The sequence below is a fragment of the Leopardus geoffroyi genome, chromosome D4 (genome assembly GCF_018350155.1).
Source record: "Leopardus geoffroyi isolate Oge1 chromosome D4, O.geoffroyi_Oge1_pat1.0, whole genome shotgun sequence".
NCBI classification, from domain to species: Eukaryota; Metazoa; Chordata; class Mammalia; order Carnivora; family Felidae; genus Leopardus; species Leopardus geoffroyi.
Genome location: NC_059342.1, coordinates 10,188,385 through 10,215,564, shown reverse-complemented (window position 1 = coordinate 10,215,564; position 27,180 = coordinate 10,188,385). Strand labels below are relative to the sequence as shown.

General features: G+C 47.6%; 1 protein-coding gene across 3 annotated transcripts; it reads left to right on the top strand.

The window, feature by feature from the left end:
• The first annotated feature begins 19,897 nt into the window (after window positions 1-19,897).
• On the top strand, window positions 19,898-26,781 carry DMRT2 (doublesex and mab-3 related transcription factor 2). 3 transcript variants are annotated; one of them, XM_045468346.1, is made up of 5 exons: window positions 19,898-20,311; window positions 21,121-21,697; window positions 23,247-23,349; window positions 24,954-25,032; window positions 25,433-25,563. In XM_045468346.1, exons 2-5 carry the CDS (start codon window positions 21,176-21,178, stop codon window positions 25,497-25,499), a joined length of 771 nt encoding a protein of 256 aa, XP_045324302.1. In that variant the 5' UTR covers window positions 19,898-20,311; window positions 21,121-21,175; the 3' UTR covers window positions 25,500-25,563. The 3 variants fall into 3 exon arrangements, with proteins under 3 accessions (XP_045324302.1, XP_045324300.1, XP_045324301.1); XM_045468344.1 differs by lacking the exon at window positions 24,954-25,032 and having other exon boundaries at window positions 19,904-20,311; window positions 25,433-26,781; XM_045468345.1 differs by lacking the exons at window positions 19,898-20,311; window positions 21,121-21,697 and adding an exon at window positions 21,907-22,305 and having other exon boundaries at window positions 25,433-26,781.
• The last annotated feature ends 399 nt before the right edge of the window (window positions 26,782-27,180 follow it).

Genomic DNA, 27,180 nt, shown 5'->3' with positions numbered 1-27,180 from the left:
CCCTGCTTCTGGAACAGGGTAATGAATTGAAATGTCAACACAGAGCCTTCTCTGAACTTCTGTCTCAGAGGGATTCATGTAGGAACAACTGAGGATTTGAGATTTCAGGGTTCCCAGGGCGGGGGGCCGGGGCTTTCTGTAGTTTCCCGCCCGCCTCTCATTCCATCTCTGTCTTGGATGACAGGTTACACCACTCACAGGCCGATGGGGTGTCCCTCTCCCCAGACGGTATCAGGAATGAATTAGCATGTTTCCCTCTTGTAAGTGATCCTCTTTTTGAGTAAACATCCCCTGGGTTTCTGTGATGTGTAACTAATGGAGTGCTAAACTATCAGGGCTGGTTTCAGACTCAGAGCGCACACGTGTTGCCAATCCATCATGCTTCTAGTACTAATTAACATAGCAGGGACACAATAAAGCCACAGATCCTCCACACATTACCCGGCTCGGGTTACCCTCTATAACAATCTCGCTATTGACCCAGTGAGAGCCCACGTTGGGAAAACTTGCTCTGGCCTCTTCTCCCTGGCTAGACCTGCCCCATCGAATAAAAAATGCCCGTGTGCATCGTTATCACCACGGTGCCCACTGGCCACTTGGCCGTCTGGATTCGGAGACGGTGCCTGTGTTTCTAGAATGGTGGCGTGGGCCTTCCCGGCTGTACTTGACCAGGAATCCTTGTCTAACGTCCTGGGCTGCTGTTCGGACTGGGACTTCAGGCCCCTGCCTGATCCTGTGCTCCTAAGCCTCTCAGGAACACTTTCGGTCTGAGAACGCCTTACCTGCACCCTGCAGAGAGGATTTATCTGTCACCCCAAAATCAGCTGAACGGAAATGCATCTACATCTCGACTGGGGTGTTGGTTTCATGTGACACGTTTATCATTGAATTGTATGCTTAGTATCTAGTCATTTCCCTGGATATGAATTCTCTTGTCAATTAAAAAGTTTGAAGAATCAACCCTTGCTTATACCTTTTGCTTAAACCTATCTGAATAGACTTCTAGGGGCACTTGGGTGGCTCAGTCAGTTAGGTGTCTGACCTCGGCCCGGGTCATGATCTTGCGGTTGAGTTTGAGCCCTGCATCAGGCTTTGTGCTGACAGCTCAGAGCCTGGAGCCTGCTTTGGATTCTGTGTCTCCCTCTCTCTCTGCCCCTCCCATGATCACGCTCTGTCCCTCTCTCTCTCAAAAATAAATGAACGTTAAAAAAAAAAAAAAATGAACAGACTTCTGAATGCCTAACAATTGAAATATGATACAGAAACAGAGGCTGTGGTTAATATGACAATAGGACCCATAACTTGTATGTCAAATTGTGTGATTGTTATTCTCCCATAATATTATTCTCATTCATTAAGATGATTGTGGATGTAAACTTGTAAATTATTTAAAAAAATAAAAGGAAGGAGGGGCCCCTGGGTGGCTCAGTCGATTAAGCATCTGACTTCAGCGCAGGTCATGATCTCGTGGTCTATGAGTTTGAGCCCCACGTTGGGCTCTGTGCTGACAGCTCAGAGCCTGGAGCCTGTTTCAGATTCTGTGTCTCCCTCTCTCTCTGCCCCTCCCCCGCTCATACTCTGTCTCTCTCAAAAATAAACATTGAAAAAATAAAAAATAAAAAGAACGGTATGTTCAAAGCCTGTTCGTGGTGTAGCCTCAAGTTCAAGTGGTGGTTGGCATATAAAACATTGTGAATTCCTGCTTTCAGGGACTCTCCTAAAGGAGCGATCCAAGGGAAACCTGATAAAGTGTTTGTCGTCTGGCGTTGAAATGCTCAGCAAACAAATCCTGCATAATGTAGCATCCCACTAAGCCCCCCTTTCCTCAGTGTCCATGATTTAGGGACCACGAGGCTGGGCTGGGCTGGGGGAAAGTGCAGAGGCACAGGGTTCCCGCTCCTCTTCCAATCAGGGTGGCTCAGGATTTAAGCCTTTCGCACTGGGGCCTTCTCAGATGCTTGCTTTTGTTGAATGGCGTCTTCAGCTAAAATATATTTGAAAACCACTTGAGTAAATGATTTCTTTTTTTTTTTTTTTTTTTTTTCAATGTTTATTTATTTTTGGGACAGAGAGAGACAGAGCATGAACGGGGGAGGGGCAGAGAGAGAGGGAGACACAGAATCGGAAACAGGCTCCAGGCTCTGAGCCGTCAGCCCAGAGCCTGACGCGGGGCTCGAACTCACGGACCGCGAGATCGTGACCTGGCTGAAGTCGGACGCTTAACCGACTGCGCCACCCAGGCGCCCCATTGAGTAAATGATTTCTAAGGTGTCTTCCGGTTCTCAATTAAATGTCTCCATCATTCCATGCATAATTAGGAGATGTTTGCATGAGCACACATCTCATGTGAGATGTGCTTGATTATTTTTCCATAATCAATAAACCTTGTTGTGTTGAAGTATGCCTAACATGTAATATAGAAAAATGATAGTTATGCATAATGTAAGATGTTCCGTGTTTTAAAAAATCCACATATACTCAATAGTTATGTGAAAGAAAATAACTATGTATCATACAGAATATTGTATTTTAGGGCATCTGAGTGGCTCCGTCGGTTAAGCAGCCAACTTTAGCTCTGGTCACGATCTCACAGTTTGTGGGTTCGAGCCCCGCATCAGGCTCTGTGCTGATCACTCAGAGACTGAAGCCTGTTTTGGATTCTGTGTCTCCCTCTCTCTCTGCCTCTCCCTTCCTCTCCCACACTCTGTGTCTCTGTCTCTCTCATAAATAAATAAATATTAAAAAATAATAGTATATTTTAAATATTACATATGACAGATTGTTTCATGAAAATAGGAAACAAATCAAAGTAGTTTTGAGGCTTGTATTGCATGCAGAAAGATGCCCTAAAAAATTGTTTGCTTGTGACCTCCTTGCCTAAATATTTTTAAAGATCAGATTGTTAGCAAAATGATGGCATGTTTTTCACGTATCCTTGGCTGAGGTATTTGCTTATTTGACTGTCCAACAAGTTGGCACATCTAGAGAATATTAAAACAAACCAATAATAAACCTTGGGGGAAAAAAAGACAAAAAAACCCCGAAAAAACAAAAAACCCCAAACAATGTCACACTGCCAGGGTCAGAAAACAGAGGAAGAAGCTAAAAGCTTAGAAGAGAGACAGTGGCCAGCAGTTAAATAAAGAAGCCATTAAATTAAAAACACTGGTGTCAGCACATTGACAATTTGGTAATTAGCTAATTGCTGATGGCTTTGATCCAGCCTTGGAACTATAATAGAATAGAGCTTCATTAACTGTGATATGTTTTATAAAGCCCCTGATGATTAAATTTATCCTTCCTCTTAAACATTAACATTATTAGCTAAGTTAATAAATAATATTAAAGGCTGGGCTTTCTCTTGAGATCTCAGTCTGGATACCCCTACGATTAAGTAGAGAAGAGGTGGGTTTTTACCTGCTAACCATCAATGTCGACGTTTCTTGAAACTTCATTTCTTCTTTTGTATCGGGAAGGATGCCTTTCTCTGCCGTGTAGCCTCCCACTTGGCTCTCATATGAACCGTGCTGTTGCACGTACACGTTCATGGCAAATGTTGCTAATCCATCACCCTGCTCTTTCCTGCCCGGCCTCAGAATCCTTGTCACGGTGCAGTGGGCCTGGCAGCCACAGCCGGCAATCTGAGCTGGTGCTGGAATGAAACCCGTTTGCCATCTTGCCTCCTGACTAGCACTGCTTCTGAGGATTCCAGGATCCCGTTGGCCAGCGGGTACCTCTCTTTGTGGTGATGCTTCCTGCCCCCTTTTTGCATATTAGAGTACCCGTCAATGGCTCCTCTTTTTACATATTCAGGTCCAAACACTGCCTCTAGAAGTTCATCTGACTGACACAATGTTTTATGATTCTAAAATGAAAATGAAAAAGAAAAAAAAGAGGAGAATTTGTCGGAGAGATATTTGCCAAGTAAGCCTTCCAATTATTACATCAGAGCTGGACTAATTCCCTGGCTATCATGGTTCTAACAGACCATTTGAGCACCTAGGTCAAGGATTTTTAATCCTTAGTGGGCATCAAAGTACCTGGCTTTCAATTTTTTTTTTTTTCAACGTTTATTCATTTTTCGGACAGAGAGAGACAGGGCATGAACGGGGGAGGGGCAGAGAGAGAGGGAGGCACAGAATCGGAAACAGGCTCCAGGCTCTGAGCCATCAGCCCAGAGCCCGACGCGGGGCTCGAACTCACGGACCGCGAGATCGTGACCTAAAGTCCCTGGCTTTCAATTCAGATGTGTTGATTCAGCACCTGCAGGAGGCTGGCCTGGGCACCTTTCTTGGAGGGGGAAGAGCCAAAATTTTGCAGGTGATTCCCATCTGTTCTGGAAGTTGAGACCCCTCTGCCCTTGGGGATACGTGCTCAGTATTTGCCCCTTTTTGGGTGTTCTCCAGACCAGTGGGGCAGCTTCAAGAATAGGATGCTGGTGCCGGGATGTGAAGAGTAGTTTAAAGAGCTTTATTAATGAGAGAGGGAGACAGAGCGAGAGCAGAGGAGGGACAGAGACAGAGGGAGACACAGAATCCCAAGCAGGCTCCAGGCTCTGAGCTGTCAGCACACAGCCTGGCGCAGGGCTCGAACTCACTGTGAGATCATGACCTGAGCCAAAGTCATACGCTTAACCAACTGAGCCACCCAGGCGCCCCACGGAGGAGGTCTTAATACAGAACTCTCAGTCTCAGGCCCTCCATGCAACTTTATTCCACAAGAGAATTGCTAGCAATGCATTAATGGCAGATAACCTATCACCTGTGTAGGGCCACTTGCCAACAGTCTACATCCAGATTCTCAGATGTTAGACATAGTGAAATGTCATACAGGTGACCTTGACTCTTTTATACACAAGTCATCTGTACTCAAGTGTAACATTTGAGATTTCTGCTGTTTTTATGGACAGTGGTTAAGGGATTATGCTCTGGAGTTAGATCTACCTGGATTTGAATTTCGCAACTCCCCCCCCCCCCACTAATTTATCAGATATGTGACCTTGGGCAAATTAGACATAATGCTTCACAGCATTGTTTTAAGAAGTTAATTAGATAATCTACTCATGCCTCTGGCCTGGGTGGGTACTCTATAAATGTAGTGGTATTTCTGTTTTACACAAATAGTTTGAGTCCTAGTCTGATCTTAAACACTGGTGTTCATGCTGAATGATAGAAACGTGCTTTAATGTTTTATATTTCTGTTTATTTAGGCCCAGGCTAAATAAGAGTGTCTCCCTCAGAGTGAAGGCCCAGGCTCTCTAGACTATATGACTTGTTCCTCCCCAAACATCCATTCACCACCACTGTTTCCTGTACTTACTCAAATACAGCTGCATTTGCTACTTCTTGTTCCTTAAACACGCCAAGCACATTCCTGCCTCAGGGCCTTTGCACGTGCTGTTTTTGCTGGCTAGAATGTTTTTCCACAGATATCATTAACACCTCCTTTAGGTCTCTGCTCAGATGTCCCTTATCTGTGAGGCTCAGTATATAAGCTAGTACCCCTGAAGCCATTCCTGTCCTTCTCACTCGGGGTTTTCTTTATTTTTTTCCTTATGTAATTTATCACCATCTGACATATTATGTACTTTCTTGTTTATTTGTTATTATCTGTCTTTCTCCATGAGGGTGGGAGACTTTGTTTTGTTCACTGCTGTGTCCCCAGAGTTTAGAACTAGGCTCAACATGTACTAAATCCTCAACGGATGAATGAGAGACCTTTTTTTGCCACTTACAAATTAACAGCTTACTAATTTAATCAACAAATATACACTGGCCATGTATTTTTTAATGGTATTGTTCTCGGTTCTGTTGGGAATGTGAAGAGTTTTAAGATAGGGTCCCTACTCCTAAGAAGTTTACAGCCTAGATTTAGAAAAAATGACTTAGACCAAAATGATAAGGACTAAATAAAACAATATAAACATAACTAAAAATGCAAGATGGCAGATTATGAAGAGCACAGACAATGAGATAAATCAGAGGTCAAAGCAGAAGAGAATTTTTTGGTTAGGGTGGGCATAGAAGGCTTTTCATCCAACACAGATCTGAGCAAATCCCTAAGAGATGATAGTTAGGCTGGCGGAGTTCTGACGGGCTGGCAGCCGTGGAAGGGCGTAGGGAAGGCATCTATATATAAAGACCTGCAGGTGTGTGAGAGGGCACCGGAGAGCCCAGTGTGGGTGGATTCTTCCAGGTAAAAGTGGCGATTGAGGCGTGGATGGCTTTGCAAGCTGGACAAGAGTCATGGCTGGTGGCAGTGTACTGGGGCACTGAGGAGGGAGTGATGGCTTTGGAGAGTGGACCATAGCTGTGTCATCAGATGCTGCATCTGCTGATGTGTGGGGGAGGGCCTGCCAACAGAGGAGGCTATGGAGAGAGGCCAGGCCGAGGGCATGCGAGACTGAGTCATACACCAGGGAAAAAGGCTGGCTTTGAAAACAAACTCTTGGGGCACCTGGGTGGCTCAGGGGATTGAGCGTCTGACTTCAGCTCAGGTCATAATCTCACAGTTCGTGAGTTCAAGCCCCACATCGGGCTCGCTGCTGTCAGTGTAGAGCCCGCTTCAGATCCTCTGTCCCTATCCCTCTCTCTGACCCTCTGCCAAGTGTGCTCTCTCATAAATAAATAAACATTAAAAAAAAAAAAAAAGAAAATAAACAATCGATCACACAGAAGCTGGTTAGTGAGACTGGCCATTATCTAGGCTCAAATGTCACTTTTTATCTTCCTTATTTTAATATTTAGCTTTTTGGCAACTTTGTGGCTCTTGGCCCCTTTAACTAAATAAGAAGGGTGAAACCTAGTCTTTGAAAACCTTTTTCAATCCTATTTTTACTTCGAGAGTGTGCGTGAGCAGGGAGAGAGGGAGAGGGACAGAGGGAAGGAGAGAGAGAGAGAGAGAGAGAGAGAGAGAGAGAGAGAGAGAGAGAGAATCCCAAGCGGCCTCCACACAGCACAGAGCCTGACACGGGGCTTGATCCCACTACCCTGATATCATGACCTGAGCTAAAACCAAGAATCAGATGCTTAGCTGACTGAGCCATCCAGGCGTACCCCCAACTCCCATTTTTAAATTGGTTTTCAGAGGGACAGAGAGAATGTTTTATAAACATTACAAGAAATAAACATTGTGAACATTGATTTTAGTGTTTTATAATGTTTTGTAGACATTGAGTACATCTGGCTGCACGTTTAGCAAGGTAAGTTCACATCCCCTGCCCACCCCTAGTCCCAGGTGCCTGGAGTTAGGGATGGGGCTCCCTCCTGTAGACTGTTCCTGCCGTCTTCCTCCTGCAGCTCTCACAAGTGTGTTTAACTTAGACACTGCTCCACGTGCGAGGCCCAGTAATGGCATTAAACTAATGTTGTGCTGGTCGCTGAGGCCCTGGCAGGTTAACAGACCTGACCACTGCTTGTGCCTGTAAGAGATGTCTGTGCAGGTTCGTGTGGAGACATGGTCTGCTCTCCCACTCCCCGAACCCACGTGATAGAGGCACTTTGAGTCTCTGATTTACTTAGCTTGTTGCCTCAACCGTCCTCTGGATGTTCTTTTTGTAACAGCTTATGCGACAGGTAGAGTTTTATTTCTCAAACGCATTAGAATGATCTCGCCATAACTTGGAATCACGGAGAGCCATCAACATGTGGACAGAAAATCCTTCTTATAATTTTGCTGGTGGATGAATAAAAAAAGAAGTCATTGCATACGAAGGAAGGAAACTCTTAACGTTTTTCAGTGTTAAGGAGATTGCGTGATAGGAGTATCAGTAGATTGGAAGAAAAATGGAGTCATAGAAATGCCTTTTAAAGCCGACTAAGATCTGCTTTCAGAGAGGCAGTGAATGAATTCACAGAGTATTATGGGAAGCTCTTCCTTCCATTCTGGTCTTTCTGAAGGCAGCTGCACAAAATTTCACCATGACTCCACTGAAGCCTAGTAGGGCTGAGTTGGACTGAGATTAATTACTTCTCGGTTGGATGAGACTCAAAACGAAGGTAGGACTGGCACCGAGGTCCCTGAGGACGGATATCAAGTAACACAGTAGCATAAAGCAAGCAGCATCTCATGAGAAGTCTCTAGCCTGTCACTCCTGAGTAACTCTAGTACACATGATAAATTGCATTCCCAACTTCCTTTATGAGAGTACTGTAACTACTGAATAATTTGGAAGTAGCCTGTTTTGTCCATTTTCATGTAAAATTTTGCCCACAACAAGAAATAGACATGAAATGGTTAGCACCTGGGAGAAAAGTCTCCTTCCCCAAACCACGCACCACAGACTTTGTATTTTTCATATCAGTTTAATCAGTTTTACAGTGTTTAGAAACTAATTTTGCAACAGCAGTAAAAGTGAATTGTACTTTTAGCAAGTTTGTAAATTCTGTTTCTGATTTATATCAAGTATCAGAAATTTGGTTAATAAAACTTGATTGCTTTTCAAACATACAGGCAAACCATATATAGGGGTAATGTTATTCTGATATAAAGTTTTTAAAAAAATTGTTTTTTAACGTTTATTTATTTTTGAGACAGAGAGAGACAGAGCATGAACAGGGGAGGGGCAGAGAGAGAGGGAGACACAGAATCTGAAACAGGCTCCAGGCTCTGAGCCATCAGCACAGAGCCCGACGCGGGGCTCGAACTCACGGACCGTGAGATCATGACCTGAGCCGAAGTCGGACGCTTAACCGACCGAGCCACCCAGGCACCCCTAAATTTTTAAAAATCTCTAGATAAAATTTCACATTTAAGAATTAATACATTCCTAGAAATTATCACTTATATACAATGTGGATTTTTAAGTGAATGCTCTAAAATTTCCTATACTTACTTTCTGGGTGATCGGAAATTTCTTTTATTTCCCCTCCTTTTTTTTTTTTTTAAACAGAGGCATTATTTAAAAAAACAAAACAAAACAAAACAAGAAAATATTTCCTGTAGCAGAGAGAACAGAATTACAATTATTTGAGCCTACCAAATACATATACCCCCATAGCAATGAATGCTTACAATTCCAGAACGTAGGAAACATGGAAATCATTTTGTTGTGTTGCAGAATCTGTATTGTAGAATGATTTTTAAGCCACTTTTCGCCCTTACCATGAAGTATTTGGTAAGCTCCAAAGGACTCAAGAATCTTTCTCAGCACAAGCTAAATGTGTGGATTCTTTTCCTCTTTCCATTTTGAATCATCAACGTGCTCAAATTTAGGTTTAAAAACCAGTGTATACATTACCTCCCTCAAATAACTAAGAATTGGTGTTCTCAAGCTTGCCTTTAAAAAAATTCATTGGCTGAACTGAGTTTATGCGTGAAAAATTTCTCCCCAGAAGGATAATATTTTTGGAAAGGAGTTAAAACAGGGCTTTGAATGAAGGCATGTGTAACCGAATGTGCAGGGCAAAAAGGTTGTAATTGACAGGTCCCTTCTGTGGTACAAAAGTCACCATTACAGTAACTTTAAGCTCCACTCAATTAAGCCGTTACTCTACTTGTGTCTTGACTTGAAAAATGTTTGAAATTCAGGAAGTGTGATCCTGTAGTCAGAAAGGAAAATTAAAACATGTTACGCGAGGAAGTTCATTGATTTGAAAAATGTCTTATCATCAGTCAGGAACAGGCATGTTAGGAAGATTTAAAAAAAATGTTTTTTAAGACACCACTAATCCACAGAGACAAATAAAAAAAAAAAAAGAAGAAAATATTACAATGAAACTCTGCATCTGGTTGACATTTAAATAAAGCTGCCAGAGTACAAACAAATTTCAGGACAACAACTCTAGTGACATATTTTTTAAAGAGTGCAGAAAAGAAATACTTGGCTGAGCAAATCTTAACACCACATGTGAAGGAACCATCAATATTTATTACATTATAGATTTGCCAAATGACGTGGAGCATCTGGGAATAGTATAGAGAGTGCCGTAACTGGAACTTGATTATGTGCTTTTATATATTGGGCTGGGTACTGAGGCCAGATCTGGTTCTTTTGGAAAAGATAAGTGAAGTCTACGGACTTTGTAACTCTTTAGTAGATGAAAGTTAAGTGTATAGATGTCTGGGTGCACTGTGCAAGTTGGGATGGAAAACACTGCAGAAAAGACAACAACAAAACCCCTGTTCTTTGAGACCATGGAGTTGTGTTTATGTGAACTCAGTGCAGGCAAAGATGGGTTAGGCTGGGCTCGGGAGTGTTTTTATTAGTGGGCAGAGTAAAATTCCCTGAATGGAGAGGAGCTCAGCAGGTGCTCAGTTCCAAATTCAAGGCTGCTTCCAGCCCCTTCCAGAGGAACAAAACTAAACCTTTGAGGGAGTAATTAATTACTGTTTGTTTTAGAAGCCCTCCACTCCACCGTTGGTGAGAAAAGCAGGCTGCAAGAAATTCGGTTACTAGACTGTAGAATCTAGAGCCATGATTCACTTCTGCCTCCTGTGTGTCTTGCCCTGGTCCACTGGCACCAAGCCAGGTGCCCAAATAGTATTTTGCTAGAATGATTTGTCACAAGGTTGTGAATTCTAGAAAGTATCATATCTGAGGCCCAAGAAATTCCATCCACTTGGTACACCAGTTCAGCCAAAGGGGCTGTAGCTTTAATGGACAGAAATGCCGTGGACTTTCTCAAGCATCTTCTGAACAGGGAGGGGCAGAAAAAATGGCCCATGACAACTGCTAATTCTGGCTAATGGATATACAGATATTATATATCCGAATGGATATATGGATAGCATGGATATTATACAATTGGATTATAGTAATGGATATTTTACTATTCGGCCTACTTTTGTATATTATTTAAAATTGTCATTATTTAAAGTTTAAGTAAGATAAAGGGAAAGAAACAGCTCAGCTTCTAGCTCCAGCTGGAAACCAGCTTTAGCAGACTGAGGTACGGCAGAGGAAGGCAAACCTGTTCTTTCCCACACAATGGCACAGAGTTTCTTTGGAAGAGAAACGAGAAGTATTTGGGTCGACCTGTTTATTTAGCAAGGTTTTGTTATCTTTCTGCATCCCTCCTGCTTTTCAGAATGGGAAAATGCTTCTCAATGCTTCTGCAGGGGTAAAGAAATCTGTGTAAACATTCCATAGCTTGGTTCCCTGTTGGCCATAAGGGAGGTAAGGCACTGGATTTTTGTGTTTGGTGGATGAAGGAACATAACGGCAGTTTCATTTGAGGGAAGGGCATTGCTTAAACAGTCAATAAAACAGCACCTGCTCTTTCTCTCTGTGGCCTGTCACCCACAGCATCTCATTTGGTCTTATCAACTTGCTACCCAGGGCATGATGTTCCTGATTTGAAAGTAGGCAAAATAAGTCAAAGGGAACCTCGATACCTCTTATGCTCAAAATGCTTTATGATTTTCAAAGAATTCTAAATTTATTTTGAACTTAGAACACCACTGATAGAGGCAAGGAGAAATATTTATTATCTCCATTTTACGAATGAGCAACTGAGGCTTAGAGAGGTTAAGTGACTTGTCCAAGACTTCTTGGGTCCAGAAATGATTGGGATCTTCTATGTTTTCAAAACACCGTGGGTTGGTCTACACAGCTTCCTGTAATGTTTGCATTATGTGGACATCTTGGATCATTTCCTACTACCACCCTTCAGTGTTCCTCACCGGCTACAAAGTGAAATTCTAAAAATCTGTTCCCTACTGAAAATGCTCTTTGCTGCTCAGGGCGGTCTCTGCAAAGTGAAAACAGTGGAGTATGGGAGAGGAGAAGGGCTGAGAGCGAGGATATGGTAGGGGCTGGGCAGTTCTGAGAAGAGAGCTTGCCAAATCCGTGTTTGTGGAGTTCAAGTTGGCTTCTCCTGGAAGAAAAACTTGGAGGCCTGGGCGGGTGGGGTTTCCTGCAGGGACAGCTGGGACCTACGTCCCTTTTCTTTTGGGCCCCTCTGGCTGACTCCTGGAGGGGAGCGTGCTAGAATGGGTGGCATCACATTCAGACCTGGGTTCTGTGGTCCTCACCCTGTGCTCTGGATGGTCCTGGCTCTGTTACCTGCACAATGAAGAGCTGGCATGAGTCCACAACGCCGGTACAGAACCTGACAGTGGTGGACCCTCCATAACTGCGTCCTTTCTACTCCTTTCCTTCCTGGCAAAATCCTCCCAAGAATCTATTCTTTGGAGGAGGCGCTTAAAGGCTGGAACGAGAGGAATCAGAGTCCCCAGGGAAGCAAGCCCATGAGCCCAACAGCCTTCTGTTCGTCTGCCAGTGACTCCAAACTTCCAAGCCAATCGCTGTTCGCTGGGACTGCAGACCCTCCCGGAAAAGCGGGCGGGGGCGAGCACTGAACGCCGCGGGTGCCGCTTGGTTCCGAGGCCGGTTCTGAGGCCCCAACTGGCCGCTGGGTCTCAGGTCTGCATGCGCGCTCCACAGCATCCCCTCGCGGCCTCTTGCCACAGGGAGGACGAACCTGCCACCAGATTCTCCGAAGCTGGGTCCTGGAGCAGCGGCCCCGCCGCAGGGGTCGCTGGCATTTGGCAATGCAATCGCCTGGGGACCACTAGACACTGGGAGAGGATCAAAGCATTCTTGTGGAGCCCGAAGCGCCCAGGGTTGCACTTTTGTTAGCCTGGCTTCACCTCGCCAATAAATTTTTCTGCGAAAGAAGGGGCAGGAGTAGAGGGCCAAGGGGGGTGGGGCTGGTGGCCACGCGGAGGGGACGGGAGTGACGTGCACCTGTGCTCCTGCCGCGTTAAATCAGTATGAAGCAAGTGACATTTCCCCCTTGCTTGCCCACTTGGAACTGCTCATCCTCCTGCTTTAGAACACCCGCCGGCTCTTGTAGGGTCAGCGTTTTCAAAGAGTTATTTCCTCCAGGCTCTTAAAGTTTATGGAGCACTTTGTTAACAAGGGGCCCGCCCTCAAGCAGGGCTTTGGTCTCTCCATGTCCCTCCGGCCTCTTCTCCACACACCTCTCCGGAGAAACCTTTACACAGGCCATTTCCATTTCCTCACCCCACCTAGAGGTATAAAAAAATATATGGGACATAACTTTAGAGGTGATTTGTTTCAACTTCAGGTCTTTCATTTTGCACAATAACACATGGAAGCCTAAAGGAGTGAGGGTAAGGAAAGTGGCCCAAGGTCAAGGTTACTTTAGTTGGCAAAACCGAGGACAGGACAAGCAAATCCCTAGAGAGCCTTACTACCTTTTTTTTTTTTTTTTTTTTTCTTTTCCTTCACTACTTATTTCGTAGAGGGAAAAAATCCCAGAACTATTTCAGGCGGGTCAAGTACTTTGTAGAGGTGTCTGTGTTTTCGCCAGTTGGCTTTGAGGCATGGAATCACACCTGCAGTAACTTGGATATATGGACAGTCACTTGCTATCCACGTGAAAACAAAGACAGAGCCAAGTACAGTTGGAGCCTCTCTTCTTACCCACTCCCCCCCACCCCCAGTCCTACACTATGGTGCGTCTGAGCTGTGCAATTTACTGTGTTGGAGTCGTCTACCAGTTTGGGGTAGAGCTTGAACATAGGGATGTTTCTGGTAAAAATTAGGAGGAATCCCTCCTGCCAGTAAAGACACTTTTCAGAGAGACCTCCTGGGGCTATCAGCATAGGAAATATTTTGGCTCTCCCCAAAGCCCAGACTCAGACCCCAGAAGGAGCATATCACACAGAACAGGGATAGGAAGGCCCTGGAAAGTTTCTGCTTAAAATCCTAGTTTAGAGCCTTGGTGAGTTGTGAGAACCCTCTTTGTCACTGAATGAATCCTCATTGGGTCTAGGCTCTTTTGTGAAACTATGTTCCCTCTTTCACTGGTTCAGGTTTGCTCTCACAGTTTTGATTAGTATTTTGACTAGACAGGATCAATCTTAGTACGGTGGAACAGAAATCCCGCAAAGACTTCACAATCAACACAAGTTTGTTTCTTTTCCTTTTTCTTTTTACAAGTCTTTTAAAAAAATATTTATTTTGAAAGAGAGAGACACACACACACACACAAAGGGGGAGAGGGGGAGAGAGAGAGAGAGAGAGAGAGAGAGACAGAGACAGAGACAGAGACAGAATCTGAATCAGGCTCCAGACTCTGAGCTGTCAGCACAGAGCCTGATTCAGGGCTTGAATCCACAAACCATGAGATCATGACTAAGTCGGATGCTTAACCAGCTGAGCCACCCAGGTGCCCCTAAGGTTTGTTTGTAATTATTTTCCCTTTCCTCTTCCTCTTGTCCGACTTGGACTTTTCTCATGCACCATGAGCCATGAGTCCAATAACAGAAGTTAAATTTTGTTATAGCCTTTAAGGTTTGAGAGAGAACTTGGGAATCACTGAGCTGTACTCCTTCACTTTATAGTCAAGGAATCAGAGGCCTAGCAAGGTGAAACGATATGCCCAATGCCTGCTACACATGGATGAAATTATATTTCCACCATAGAGCCTGACCCCTCTCTGCTTTGCTTCTGTCTCTCTCTCTCTCTCTCTCTCTCTCTCTCTCGATTTCTTTCTACTTGGTATAGTTGGACTGTGGGGAAAATATTGAGAGTGATTTGAGCATGGATAAAATCTGCCCCCTCCAAGTGTTAAACCCCAATATGGGATGGGAGTAGGGGGTGGAAAGCGCTTAGGGTTAAGGGTTTACTGTTTCAGTTAGTCATGAGGCCCCCTAGGGGCTGCAGGAGGAGCGGGAGTGCGCGCGCGCGCGCGCGCGCGCACACACACACACACACACACACACACACAGGGCCTCCTGATGTGGCAACAAGCTGCTTGTCCTCTGATGGAAGGCAGCCATAGCAAGGACACTGCCCCTGGGGTGGAACCCAGACTCCACTATCACTCTTGAGTCTGTACCTCCCCCGACCACCATTTGGAAGGGGTACTGAGAAGTCAAGGTCTGTGGTTGCCTCATCTCCTAGCTGCGACATGACCCTCCAGTGAATTGAGCCACATTCCCAGCGTAGAAGATGAACATTGTCTGGGGCAAACAGGCTGGCAGATCCAGGCAGCACGATTGCTTCACAGTTAGGGCATCAGACTCCATATCCCGCTGCAAAGGGCACTTTTTTTTTAATTGTATGAAGGCATCAAGCCGGAAGAGAAGTCACCGGTGGTCCCTTTGGTCCTGTGAAGGCGCTGTGTAGCTGTGTGTCTCCCTAGCAAATCCCATGAGCTTCTCTGAGCCTCAGTTTTCGTTCCCATTTATAAAACCAGGGGCCAGGGCTAATCACGTTCCCTGGCGGTTTCAAATGCCTGTGATGTAAACCCTGCTTCATACGGAGGAGGGAGGAGGGATGAGAACCCGGGTTGCATTGTCTTTTTGTTCAGCGCCCCCCCCCTTTTTTTTGGACACGCAGAGCAAGGAAAGGGAGGACAGTTATCTTCCAAAAGCTGCCCCCCCCATCCCCATTGCTTGTGACAGGTCGTATATTTGATTACGCAAAGCAAATTGGGAAATCATATCTCTGCAATCCCATCTGGGATTATTTATTTCGCCGCGTCCACAGCCGGTCAAAGTTGTGAGAGGATACAATGTTAAAAGTAGCTTCCCGCGAGAGGAGGTGGATTCGAGTTCATCTGTAGAGAAACCAGAGCCATACACCCGCCGCAGCAAAGCACTTTTGTGGGACCCAGGAGTTTCCAGAAGTTATTCACCACCCCAGGCACTCGAGGCTGGTTGATCTAGCGGGTGACTCAGGGTGGTGGTGGTGGTGGCGGGGTTCTTACCGGGCCCAGGCCCCTGTCTCCAAGCCTGGGAAGCTGGAAAGTCGGTCGCGATGTGCGAGGAAGGAGATCGGGCTTCGAATTTTCCCCGGCCTCGGGGCGTTCTGCAGGCTAGCTCTCAGAGTTAAAAATAACAACCACAAACTAATACAAGTAACAACTTCCAGGTACTCCAGGTTCAGTGTGGCCGGGTCACCGAGCCAGGGGATGGATCTCCAGTGTCTTGTGCTTTGAGGTCCGCCCCCCACTTCGCCGCTGGGGAGAGTGAGGCGCAGAGGGAGGTGGAGGATGTTCCTCGCTACCACCCAGCGGGGGAGCGGCACACCAGGCATTTTACGCGCCGTCTGCCACCTCCGGAACGGAACAGGGCGCTTGGCCTCCCAGAAAACGGTCCACGGCCCGCTACACTCCGGCGGCCTGGGGCGGGGGTGTGGGGGCCTCAAGGCACGGGGCGAGAGGTGGCCGGGCCGGGGAAGCCAAGCGCCCTCGAGCCACGGGGCAGCAGGCACTCGCCGCCTGCGGCGCGGCTGGGGGCTGGCCCGCGGGGTGCGCCTCGAGGGAAGCACCGGCCCCGGGAGCTGATCCGCAACGCGCTTCCTCCTTTTTCTTTCTCTCTTCTTTTTCGAGGGGTGTTTGAAGTAAAAAAGAAAGCCACCCTTCTCAAGAAAAAGAAAAAGACCGCCCCTCCCCCTTCCGCTTTGTTGTTCAAGTTCCCTTGCTTGACTTGCGAAAAGAGATCTTGACACCGGTAGATCCGAGCTGTGCGGGAACCGGGAAGGGTGTGGGTGAGAGAGATTTGGGGGAAAGGGAAGGGAAGCAGAGGGAGAAGCGCTGAGCCCACTAAGAGAGAAGATCCCGCTGGCCTCCCCCCACCAAGCCGGACGCGCAGAGTCGATGGGGCGGCCCCACTGCGTTGTCGTTTCCAAAAAGGACTCCGAATTGAATTTGGTAATTTGGTGCCGGCTTACCAGCCCGAGGACTTCTGTTTCCTCACCTCACAGGTCCTCAAGCCACAGCCGACCCCTTTTTGGAGAGGAACGTGGAGAAAGGAGCCGGATCCCCTGGGCCCTCAGTCAAGCTTGTGAGGCAGGACCCTCCCCCGAGCTGCATGCGAAGGCGCGTCCGGAAGTTCATGAAGCTGCTCCTACCAGGTCAAGACTCTTCTCCTGGACACCGAGTCTTCACAAGGACTATGGGAGGAAGGCCAGTCTTCCCGTTTTGCAGATGAGACAGCTGAGGCGCAGAAAAATAATTGACCAAGATCACGCGGTCCGTGGCACAACCAGCCTAGAACTCAGGCTCTCTGATTCCTTTTGCTTCAGCACGTTTAATTTACTAACCAGTTTGTGCAACCTTAGATTCCTTTTTAATTTTCCCAGAAAAAAAATGAAGATAATTTCGCGTGTAATATCGGAGTTGCTCAGACTTACTGAAGCTCATCCCATGATAAAAAGCAAAGCAAAACAAACCAAAACAAAACACATCCCTTTCCCCACTCTCCGCCAACATACCTCACTTCGAAGCAATTGTAGGAATTGTGATTCTCTGGGGGGCCTTCAGGGCCAGGGGTTTGAAGTGTAATTCAACTGGATCACCATTACAGCTGCACGCCTCCGAGTGGCAGATGGGGTGCAGGGAAGGTGGTGGGACAGGTGGGGGTGAGCGTGGAAGGGGACTCCTGGAGAAAGGCAGGGAAGTATAGAGGAAGCAGTGGGGACTGTCCTGTAGGTTTCTGCTAGGGGTGGGGGAATGCTGAGAAGGGAAGGGTCCTGGGCCCACCCACCTGAAACCCAGGGGCCCAATCCCTCCAGCAAGTGGGAGAGCCCGCCTCCCCACATTGGGCTGGACACTGCACCCAGGAAGGCCGGTCCAGCTGACCCACGTTCTCATGAGCCAGGAGCTAGCGCCACAGTCCTCGGGTCCCTGTACCTCCCCCCACCCCCAGCCCCCATCTCCCGTCCTAGTTTCACCCGTTTGGTTTACTGTACACAAATCCCTCTTGTTTCCTCCTTGTATAGCAGCTTTGACAACTCCAACTAGTTCAGGGGCTGTTTGGGTGATTTTCTGTTTAGGAAACTGCCACTCAACGCCCCTTTGCTCTCCTGTTTCTTCCTGGTACCCCTTCCCCTCAATCTATTACCCTCCCAAATTAGCAAACCTTTCTTGATTTTGTTTCTTAATAATCAAAATAACTAGCGAAAGGCTAATGATCCCCCCCCCCCAAAAGCAATAAACAAAATAAAAGCCCAGGGTGCCAACCGCCAGCACACAAGGCCAGCTCTGGGAGAGGTTTGTAGTTCACTTTCACGTCCAGGGGAGAAGCACTGATATGCGTGTTTGCAAAAGCAGAAATGTAGCTAGCAGGAGTAGACGCAGAAAAAAAAAAAAAAACCACAATAGTTGATAAAAACATGCTGTGTCCTCTTACATGAGGGTTGCTCAGACGCCAGTTACTAAAATCAGACGGGGAGCGGGGGAATAAAAAACGCGGACCCATTGTGAGTTTCTCTGGTTAGGAGCGGAGGGCTTCGCGAAGTTTCTCAGACTTTAGGGCAGAGGCCGACCAGTTCCTTTGCTCTCTGGGAGACTACTGCATGAACCAGGGCTCCTCTTTGAACCTCACAGTTTCATCATTGGAAAAACGTCTGGCGCTGTGGTGGTGCAAATAACGCATTTCTGCTGTGGGCAGAATTTCAAATGCTCTAATGTAGATGAACAAATGCATTTCAAAGAGTATAAAAAACTACGCAAAAGGTGATAAAACTGGTGTCATGAGGTGGTGCCAAGAGAGAGGCACGAAGGGTCTGCGTGACTCTTTGTCCCATGTCTGAGCGCGCAAGGCTCCCGAGTTACCCTCTGAGACGCCCAGAGGGACTGAGCAGTCTCCTGGAATAAGCAGAACTGTTTCTCTGCTTCCTTTACTGGACACTGCAAGAGGCTTTGGGGAGAAGCATCCACACAAAGGGAAATGCCAGTGTCCCGTTACCAGAAAAGCGCTTTCCAACTCCGCCAATGGCTTGGGAATACCTACCTGCGGGTCCCGCCGGGTCTCGCCTTACTTCCATAGTAATTCCTAAACTGCCTCCTTTCCACCTCTCAGAACTTGGTTAATTAACTTCTTTCCCCGGGCTCCGAGAAAGGAAACGTTAGAATCAGTTCAGCGATTTCCTTCCTTTAACGCATATTTATCGCAGGCCTACTATGTGCTCCGTGCAGCAGCACTCAGTCTCCCAATTTCTCTCTCAAACCGATCCCGAGAGGCGTTGATTATTTAAAGGGGTGACTAGACAAAACGCCGTCTAAGTGATTTTAAATTCACCTCAATAAATAAAATGTAGCGTTGGATTAAGGGACTAGTTCTTTAGACATGTTGGAAGTTCAATTTATTAAACATTTGTGTAAGGGATTTTTGAGAGAGACAGAAAGTATTTCTTTATAAATACATTCATGCACACTAAAAAAAGTCATCTTAAAAAATAGCTTCATTTTAAAACATGCTTAGAGTGGATATGTTGCACCTAAATCTCTAAATGGCACGTATTTCCGCCCTCTCCCCCCACCATCGGAGAAAAATGACATCGGAGAAAAATGTAAGTGACGTCGGTGACTTGGCGACCCGCCGGCCTCACCGGTAAGATGAAAGTTACGAAGAACTACTTGGCACTTTAAGGATGAGCGGCGCTAGCCATAAAAATATCTACAGATCATTTGTCCGCCAGTCTGGCGCTGTGGTGGTGCAAGGTGACCACTGATTTAGTCTTGCAGGAGAAAGTAGGATGCAGCTGTGTGCCCGGTTAGAGAGGCCTCATTTCCAAGCCCAACTTGGGTTAATTACGGAGTCGCAGAAATACTGGACTTGCTGATAACGTAGAGACCAACACCAGTCTTTCCGACCGCTGCCTTGAGCATTACCTTCTTTTGTAAACAGTGCGATTCGCAAGAGTGTGTTTCCTATTGTCCGCGAGATAAACGGCGACTTCACCCCAGCAGACCACCGTCACACTTCGGGTTTAGCGCTGGGACAGACAACCCGGCTGCACCGAACGTTGCGCGGGTGGATTCTGGAGGAGCGCCGAAGGGAGGGGCGCGACGGCCGCCAGGAGGCGGGGAGCGCCAGGCCGGCGCGCCTCGGCCAATCAGCGTGCACACCGCCTGACAACCGTCCAATTAGAGGGCGCGGTGCTCGGGGCCCCGAGCCGATAATACTAGGAAAGGGAGCAGAGACTAACTATTGCAGCCAGGGGCGCTGCGCCGCACGCAGCTGCGTACGCCCGCCGGGAGAGCCCGAAATCTGAGGCCAGGGCCGCCCAACCTTCCCGCCCAGATTGGGTCACAGGAAGCAGAAAGCAGCTCCTGCGAGGTGAAGCGCTCGGGGCTGCCAAGGACCGATTAGAACTTTGCGGAGTCCGGGATGTGCGGGGCGAGGCTGCTGAGGACTTGATTCATCTTCTCCACCCATCCCCCGTACTCCCCGTCCACTGGGCTCTGAGCCTCCAGCTGTCAGCCCCCGATTTCGTGGCAGGGTGTGGCGACCCTGATTTGTATTTGCAAGCACAGCCAGCAGCCCAAGAGCCAGGTCCTAAAGCTGGATATCTTTTGCCTCGGCTGCTAGCTCGGGCCTCAGAGTCTTGGTGAGTGCTGTGATGTCGCTCCGGGTGTCAGGGAGGGCAAAATCGCCGTTCCTTATCTTTTCTATTTTATCTGGATGTCTTGCCTTAAAGTGCAAACCATGCCCGATGTATATGGAGACCGCGCAGCTCAGCCGTGCGAGGCTCAAGCATTATTGATGTTGGAAGGGCATCTGCAGCTCCTTGCGCGGTGTCCTTATGGGTCTCTGACAGAGAACATTTTTTGGGTTTGAGTTGACTATTTGCTAGGGGTGGGGGGCGTAAAAGGACCTCTCCAAGCTCAAAAGAGGGTCCCTGTAGTGGTGTAAGAGGATGAGGCATTTGAGAGGCATAGAATGGTACTTCGCTGGGTCAGAAGGGGCCCCTTGTGATCCAAAGGAAAGTAACTCTCCCATCGATAGTTTCATATTCATCATGGCCCTAGTAGTTGGCTATGGGGAAGCCTGACAAGTGGCCTAGGTCGGCCCAGTTGGACACAATACTTTTGTGTGTGTGTGATCCGTGCGTTACCCCGGGACTTGTCCCGAAAGCTGGTGTAAAGAGGCAGAGAGGTCTGTGGTTAAAGATCAGGTGCTCCTAGAGCACTTAGAATCAGTTAAGATAGAAACCTTGTTGAGTTGGGAATTTCTGGGGGCCCTAAAGGTACAAGAAACGCAGTGTGGTGTGGATGTGAGGGAAGTGAAGAGAACAGGGCTCCTCCAAGGGCCAGAGGCCCTAGACCAGGAGCTCTGGGCTCAAGGCCCGGGGGTCGGTGCCTGACGGTGGTTGGTGCGTCTTCGGGTCTTTTCGTGTCCCCCCCTCCCCCCCACCAGGGCGCGGGAGACTGAGCGTAGGCCGGAGCCCGAGCGCCGCGCCGCGTCGCGCGCCATGGCCGACCGGCCCGCGGGCCCGGCGGCCGGGGACTGGGAGATCGACGTGGAGAGCCTGGAGCTGGAGGAGGACGGCCGCGGGCCGCCGCCGCCTACGCCGCCCGGGCCCAGCCCGCCGTCGGCCGACGGGGACGGCGAGGACGACGAGGACGAGGACGAGGACGACGACGCGGAGGATGAGGGCGACGGCCTGGAGGCGGGCGCTTCCCCGGGGGTGCAGGGCCGGCCGGAGCAGCAGCGGGGAGCGCCGCGGGGGCCGACCCCCGCGCCGCAGGCCTCGCAGGCGCCGGCCGGACCCCCGGAGCGCGGCGCGAACGCGGGCGGCGGCGCGGAGCCGCGCAAGCTCAGCCGCACGCCCAAGTGCGCGCGCTGCCGCAACCACGGCGTGGTGTCCTGCCTCAAGGGCCACAAGCGCTTCTGCCGCTGGCGCGACTGCCAGTGCGCCAACTGCCTGCTGGTGGTGGAGCGCCAGCGCGTCATGGCCGCCCAGGTGGCGCTCCGGAGGCAGCAGGCCACCGAGGTGCGTACCCGCAGGGCCCGGGGTCGCGCCTCGCGGGGACGTCCGGGCCGCCGTGGGGGTCGGGCGTGGGAAGGGACGGGCAGCCCCCTTCCCCCCGCCCGGCGGAGGGCCGCGGCGCGTGGCGCTTCTGTGGGGGACGGGTGGTGAACACGCTTCTCTGGTCCCGGTGGCCCGGGGGGGGGGGGGGGGCGAGGCAGGGAGGCAGCCGCGGGCATCGCCGGGGAACTTGACCAAAAAGATTTTGTGATTTTAAAAGCAGGCAGAAAGGCCTTGAGAGTGGTCTGGGAGGTTTTGGGGAAAGATATTTTATCTTTTACGTGTTTATTTTGGTGGTGTTGGGGAGCAGGGGGAGGACAGTGGTGGCTGCAGTCGCTGTGTTACTGGTGCTGTTCTCGAAAAAGAACCGCGCAGCTTCCGCTGTGAAAGGGAGAGGCAGAAAGTGCTGCCCATTTTACAGATGAGACCAAGGGTGGCGTGGGAAGTTAGGTGCCCGAAGCCCTAGGTCCTGAAGCCAGCTTCTGATTTAAGCTAAGGGGCCGGTGGAGGGGTCCCTGGTGCCTCCCACCGGGGGGCTCCAGCTGTGAGGAGAGCCAGCGTTTTCTTTAAGGGTGAGGCTTTTCTTGACCTTTGGATTTCCTGTGTCCGTGTGTTCCTGCACTTGGGAGAGCTCAGAGCCAGGGAAGCTTCGGGGTTCCCCCCCCCACCCCTTACAGACTCAGGGCCTGGGAAGGTTTTTGCTTTTACGTTTTCTCTAGGAGGGACTGGGGAGGGGTTCACATCCTCATCGGAGGCAGTGACCCTAATGGAAAGCTTTCTGAGGGCCCTGGAGAGTGCTCTGGATGACCGAGGTGGCCTTGGCCCTGGGCTGGGCCTCCTCCAGAGTGAGGCGCTTGGCACCGAGGGCTCCTACATCCCTCAAGGGTCCCTGGGCATTCAGGGCTGGACTCAGGCATAGAAGGACCCAGAATCCCACCAACCAGGAGGTGACAGAGGGAGCAAAGTTGGGTTTCCCCTTGTCCCGTGCCCCAGGTGGCCGCTGAGGTTTTTGTTTTTGCCTTCATGTATCCCAGGCTCCCACTGTTTTTGGCCAGACCCGGGAGAGTGTGAGAGACAGGTTCCCTCATACCTCTCTCTCAACCCCTTGTACCCCATTCCACCTGCCAGAAGAAACCAGCTTCACTTCACTGCTCAATGGCAGGCCACGGACACCTTTGGCCCTACCTCTGCGTGCCCCGGACACAGCTGTCCCCCCGCAGCTCTCCTTCAGGGCCTGGCTCCTACGATCTTGACTGTGGGATGTCCCCCAACTTCTAGTTGTGGGATGAATCTGGAGTGACTCTAGCAAAGTGGCCACAGAGAAAATCTCGTCTACTGCCTGTCAACTGAAGTAGCTTGTTGCCCTGGAATTAAGGGGTGCTGATGTGAATTTGTTGAGAATTATTTTTACATGGGATGGGAAAATAAATACATTTAGACCGGGGAGGGTTGCTGATGCCCCTTCCTTCTCTTTCTTGTGGGGCATTGTTGATTATGTTTCTTGTGTTTACAGGACAAGAAGGGGCTTTCCGGGAAACAGAATAATTTCGAGCGCAAGGCCGTGTATCAGAGGCAAGTCAGGGCACCCAGTTTGCTGGCCAAAAGCATTTTAGAAGGTAAAGCAATGCAGAATTATCCTTTAGCCTTTTAAACCAAGTTCTGAGGGCTTCTCATTATTCACACATATGGCATTTTTATTAACCTGTGAAGGAGCACTCTGAGGGGAGGGTACTTTGTATTAGGAAGTTTTGCTTTAGGGAGGAAATCAGGGTGTGGGGAAATGGATCTCACATACCTCTTGAGGTTTCTGTCACCGGTAATTTTGTTGTCTGCATAATAGTTGTAGTCTGCTTAGTAGGTAAGGGGTTAACGTGGAGTGCATTTGAAATTGGCCCTAGTGTGAGGGCATGCCACCAGATCATGGACGGAGCAAGGAAATAAATTAAGAACAAATTCTTTGGGTGTAATTGTAGCTGAAGTAAGTCAAGTGAGGAGCTGAACAGCTACCCACGCCAATAAAGATCTCTAGTCCGACTGATGCATCATCTAATACCACTCTTTTTCGCTGTACTGTATTCCTCCCTGGATTAGCTACATCAGTTTACTATTTCTTATTTCTCGGTTTACTGTTTCTTATTTCTAACCGTCAAGATTGTAGAATCTGGAAAAGGTTTTGAATCAACAAGAGAAGTGGAGGTTGAATTTGAATTTGAACGGCGTGAATTCTCTCTACCAAGTTTTCACTTTCTCTAATGCTTGGGGATACATTAATTTTACTTAAAATATTGCTGATTTTTAAAAGCAGCTCTCTTTGGGGATGGGATTTATGGCTCTGATAAACAATATATTGATCACCCTTCACCATTTAAATAAAGGAAAGTTTGTATTTGTTGTAATCACTCCTCCTTCATAAGATTCAGGTTGAAAAGCAGTTTGTTTTTTTTTTAAGTAGATATTTGCATTCTGTTTTTTCTCATGTGGCTTCTAATTGAGTTGGTTCTAGACAGGTTGTAGAGTTTGTTCGTGTGTTAATCCTGTGCTGTATACTTCTGATCTTAGAATGGTTTCGCGTGCGTTAAAAATGAATTTGGTTGCAAACTGGGTAAACAGATTTATAGCCATAGGGACAGCACGGATAAATTGAAAAGGTGCCAAAACAACTTGAGAAGTGGGAGGGCAAAATGGAATAGTAAATTCAAGTAAATAACTTCCTGGCAAAAACTTACCTTAGAAATAGAAACACTAATTTTCACATTTTATTTTATTTGCAAATGAGGGCGTTGGGCTTGTCACAATGGATCCTTCAAACAAATTTGCTAGTACTGAGTGCTTGGGGATAGTGAAATACTCATTTCATGCTACTAGGAATTCTATTTATGCCGTACTAATCTTAGGTTTTTAAAATCTCTGCCCTTGCTCGTGAAATGTGCAATGAATTTATACTGTAATGATTGTCTGCTCAACCATTTTGGTAACTGGCCAACATGATTGGGAGAAATGTTTTAGATCAGTTATTTTCAACAGAGAGGCTGATCTCCTCTCCTGCCTTTAGTTTTGTTTGTTTTTACTGCAAGTCTGGGGGAGGGGGCTGGTTAAATTGTTCTCTGCAGAATCTGTTTGACTAGTTAACAGCTCTTTTCAATTTTCTGTGCTCCCCTGTTTCCTTAGTCTTTTCTGTTTTTCTCCTCACTAATCTGCTGTCACTTTCTCTTTTTTCTAGTTCTCCTTGGATTATTCTCCACCTGTAACAATGTCCATAATGAACCGTCTTTAGAAAATAACAATGCCATCAGCTTTAGGTATAGATATCTTTTTTGATAATGGAAAAAGATGACCCGGATAGTAATAAAGCATTGACTGAAGCAAGATGAGCAGACTTGTCTCTTAATATGTAGGAGCCTGGGAAGTAGATTAAACTTTCAGCCAGTGAAGTGTGCCTGTAAAGGTAAACAAACAAACCTGTAATGGCAAAAACAACAATAACAAAAAGTTACAATCTGGATCTCCTGCTCCCCAAAGAGAACTCTTTTCACTTGAACCTATACTTTTGTTTTCTGTGTAAAACATTAGTGTTTTAGAACTGTAAATTGTTCTTGTTCTTGTCCTGCCCATTTGCAGTGTCTCTGTTACCTTCTGGGTTTCCAGAATTTTCTTCCCTAGTTGTTAATCTCTTTCCTGTGCAATGCTTGCTTATTTTAGGCTACCGCCCAATTCCAGCAGAGACTTATGTGGGAGGGAGCTTACCCCTACCTCCCCCGGTAAGTGACCGGATGAGGAAAAGGCGAGCCTTTGCTGATAAAGAGTTGGAGAACATTATGCTGGAGAGAGAATATAAGGAGAGGGAGATGCTGGAAGCTTCCCAAGCTGCTGCCTTGTTCCTGCCCAACCGTATGGTGCACGGACCTGAATATAACTCCTACAAAAGTGCCTATAGCCCCACCCCAGTGGAGCCTCCAAACAAAGACTTTTGCAATTTTTTGCCCACCTGCCTTGATCTAACCATGCAGTATTCAGGCTCTGGGAATATGGAACTCATCTCTTCCAACGTCAGCGTGGCTACGACTTACAGACAGTATCCCTTGTCCTCAAGATTTTTAGTTTGGCCCAAGTGTGGCCCCATTAGTGACACTCTTCTTTATCAGCAATGCCTGCTAAACACCACCACCTCGGTTCAAGCCCTGAAACCTGGGGCCAGCTGGGACTTGAAGGGAGTGCGAGTCCAGGATGGCCTTGTTGCAGAGCACGACATGGTACCACCCAAACTAGAAGGCTCGCTGGTGTCGCCTCATGCTGCAGAGGTCCAGACCTCGAGAAGTGACCTTCACGGTCACCAGGCTGTCCCTGAGAGGTCTGCGTTCTCCCCACCCCAACGGAATTTCTCTCCCATTGTTGACACGGACTCCCTGGCGGCTCAAGGGCACGTCTTAACCAAGATCAGCAAAGAAAGCACCAGGCACCCTGTGCCACTTAAACATAATCCATTCCATTCATTATTCCAGCAAACTCTTAATGACACATCAGGCCCTGAGCTGAAAACGCCATTTGTCAAAGGGGCCTTTGAAGACGCCCCTAAGAAACCCAGAGAGTGTTTAGTCAAGGAGAACCAGAAGTACACGTTTACAATAGATAGATACGCGAAAGACCTTTTCGTCGCCAAGCAAGTTGGAACAAAACTCTCTGTGAATGAACCCCTGTCATTTTCTGTCGAGTCTATTCTGAAGAGGCCTTCATCTGCCATCACTCACGTCTCTCAGTGAAAGGCTGCTTACACAGAGAGCTGGATTTTCTGCCATCTTGGAGGGTTCCTACCAGTGGCTAATTTTTTTTTCTTTTTTAAGAAGAAGGGTTCACATGTTTGTATAAAGAAATTTCTAATGTAAATGGGGATGATTTAAAAAAATTATATATATTCATATGCATGTACTTTTTCTCACCACATAAATATATTTAAACTTAAAGATGGAAATTGCTTATGTGCAAACTGTAAAGTTCCATGCTTTACACAGCATTTCAAAAAGCAATAAAGTTGACACTGTCTTCTAAAAAGACCCAGTGTTTGCAGAAGTACCTAGTTGTCTTTGTCTAGGTGAAAAACTAGTGTCTGTGAAATGTTTTCTTTATTTTTCTAGGATTTGGTGTATTTTCAAGCGCTCTTAATGGTCAGTGGGGATCATGGGAAGTGCCTTATAATGCCTTAGTTTTGCATTTTGGAGGATGGGTAAATTTTGCTATTCAAGATTGAGGCAAAAATAGCTTTACAGAGAACACAGAACAGATGTGCATGTCTATAGAGTCATAATTTCACGTGATTGGACAAAGTAGAATTAATTTCCAGGGAAATCAAGTTTAAGATCTCATATCATGACCTGGCTTCTTGGGATGGATGTCTTTTAGCTCTCTGAGTCCCAGTGTCCTGATTGCAGTGTTTACCTGGGGCTTCAAGCTTC